The 2215-nt window shown below is 33.4% G+C and overlaps 1 protein-coding gene across 1 annotated transcript in view; it reads right to left on the minus strand.

The window, feature by feature from the left end:
* The window catches only part of LOC111088601 (macrophage mannose receptor 1-like), a 9537-nt gene extending 8455 nt beyond the window's left edge, over positions 1 to 1082 (minus strand). Inside the window, exons 1-2 of the mRNA XM_022399206.1 lie at positions 900 to 1082; positions 184 to 291 (exon numbers count right to left, since the gene is read on the minus strand). Coding sequence (XP_022254914.1) covers positions 184 to 291; positions 900 to 1017 — 226 coding nt within the window. The 5' untranslated portion in view covers positions 1018 to 1082. The remainder of the gene's footprint in view (positions 1 to 183; positions 292 to 899) is intronic.
* Positions 1083 to 2215: the final 1133 nt, after the last annotated feature.

Here is a 2215-nt window from a genome sequence, read left to right on the forward strand (position 1 = left end):
ACTACGTTTATTCAACATTACCACAATAAATCATGAAATGTGCTACGTTTTATTAGCAACATTACCACAATAAAACATGAAATGTACTACGTTTTATTAGCAACATTACCACAATAACACATGAAATGTGTTAAGTTTTATTAGCGCTCTAATCAACATTTCGAAATGCTACAGAGTACTTACCATCTGCCTTTTGAACAAGACCGATCCACGGGTTAATTTGTAGAGAAGAAATGTACGGTTGAAACACCCGGAGTTCGTGTTCTGAATGGAAGCTTACAAGAGTAGAATCTGGAATACAAATCATTATTTGAAATATTCAAAACAAATAAATAACCTGAATCTGTGTACAATAAAATGTCCGAAGTCATCCAAGAAAATAGGGTTAAGTTACATGGGAAAACCATTTGATGGGCTTCTCGTAAAAATACAGTTAAGACAAATCGTCCAGACAGTTTAGATCAAGTGTATGATTCTACGATGAAAAAACTGAGAAACAGGATATCTAGATATATAAATAATAATTAATTCAATTATGTTTCAACCCTTTCTGTATCTATACCTTAAGAAATGCTAATATCTTAAAAAATGGAATATGCCCAATACTAATGTCTTATGACAAGCAAAATGTAACAACTTATTATATATTTTCAAAGTCTGTCTGTTCCTGACCTTTTCAGACATTCTGACGACCCAGTTTAGGTTCGTAACTCATGGGTTGAGAAACACTACTCTAAAGATCTTATTTTCATATAATCATCAAAGTTGGCGCTTTCTATTGGATAGCTTTCGACTCTCTAGAAAGATGTGGGCATAAAACACATGATAAATGAAGCCGTAATATCCAATATTATAGTCTTTCCACTCTTTACTAAATTAAGGTAGCTTAAGTAACTTACTTTTCATTATACATTTACGTGATGCCTCACCCCACTGTGCTCTGGTTTTGTCTTCAATATAGTAACAGTACTGCCCTCCGAGGTCAAGCCAGTGTGAGAAATTACTCGGACATTCCATGTCAGCTGGTTCAGGGATCAGTGGTGGTTCATCTAGAATATTAAAACAGCATAATAGTGAATATAATCAGAAAATAGTAAAACAGACTTCAAAATGTAAATGTAAACAGTGAAACGAAACTAATATCTAAATTTATCATTTGTTAGATATACATGGCTGTTTCAGTTTAATGCAAGTGTTATTATTTAGATAGTTTATGCAGTATTAAATTTAGTTATTTTTAGAAGTGATAGTTTATGGCAAGATTGTTTACGTAACTGTTTACAAATTATACGTTGTGTAGTTAAGTTGTTATAAATTGGTGATTGCTATATTATTCCATTATAATATCTAGTAGTGAGTAGAACGTTATAGAGTGTAGACCTCTGTTGGGATATGAATACGCGTTGAATATTTAGTTCTAGATCTAGATCTAGATCGTGAGTTTAACGATAAAGAACTTTTACGACAGCGGAAGTCACGATGCACGGTAGAGTTTCTGGAAAGATCATGAATTTTCCTGGCAACTCTAGTCTACTTGGGCTACTTTTCACCAATGAATAGTGTGATTGGCCGTCACATTATAACGGGCTCACAACTGAAAAAGAGAGCTTGTTCGGTGAGGGATTTCGGATTCGCGACTCCAAAATAGCGAGTTGATTACCCTAACCACCAGGCTATACTAGACCATATTACAACTGAAGAAAACAAACAACCCGAATACTTTCATAATATAGACCATTTTCTATTATCCCCATGAAGAGGTCAGATCAAATTTTCCGTTCTCCTGGCAACAACCTTATAGATGTTGTTGGATATGTCCCATAAATACCGACATGGTTAGGTTCAACATTAGATCAGAAAACAGTAAAATAACACCAATGTACATACAGTATTTTCGTTTTCAGATTTCTTGATTTTTGTCAGGTTGAATGACATTAATTTTAGTCTTCACAATAAAAGTGATTATGTTGGTTGTTTCAGGTATCTACCTAAAGTACACTTTTCAAATGTATAAACCTTTCTAATTCTAACCAACAACATCCTAACAATTGGTTGTTTCAGGTATCTACCTAAAGTACACTTTTCAAATGTATAAACCTTTCTAATTCTAACCAACAACATCTAACAATTGGTTGTTTCAGGTATCTACCTAAAGTACACTTTTCAAATGTATAAACCTTTCTAATTCTAACCAACAACATCTAACAATTGGTTG

Source organism: Limulus polyphemus, unplaced genomic scaffold (assembly GCF_000517525.1).
Source record: "Limulus polyphemus unplaced genomic scaffold, Limulus_polyphemus-2.1.2 Scaffold4104, whole genome shotgun sequence".
Taxonomy (NCBI): Eukaryota; Metazoa; Arthropoda; class Merostomata; order Xiphosura; family Limulidae; genus Limulus; species Limulus polyphemus.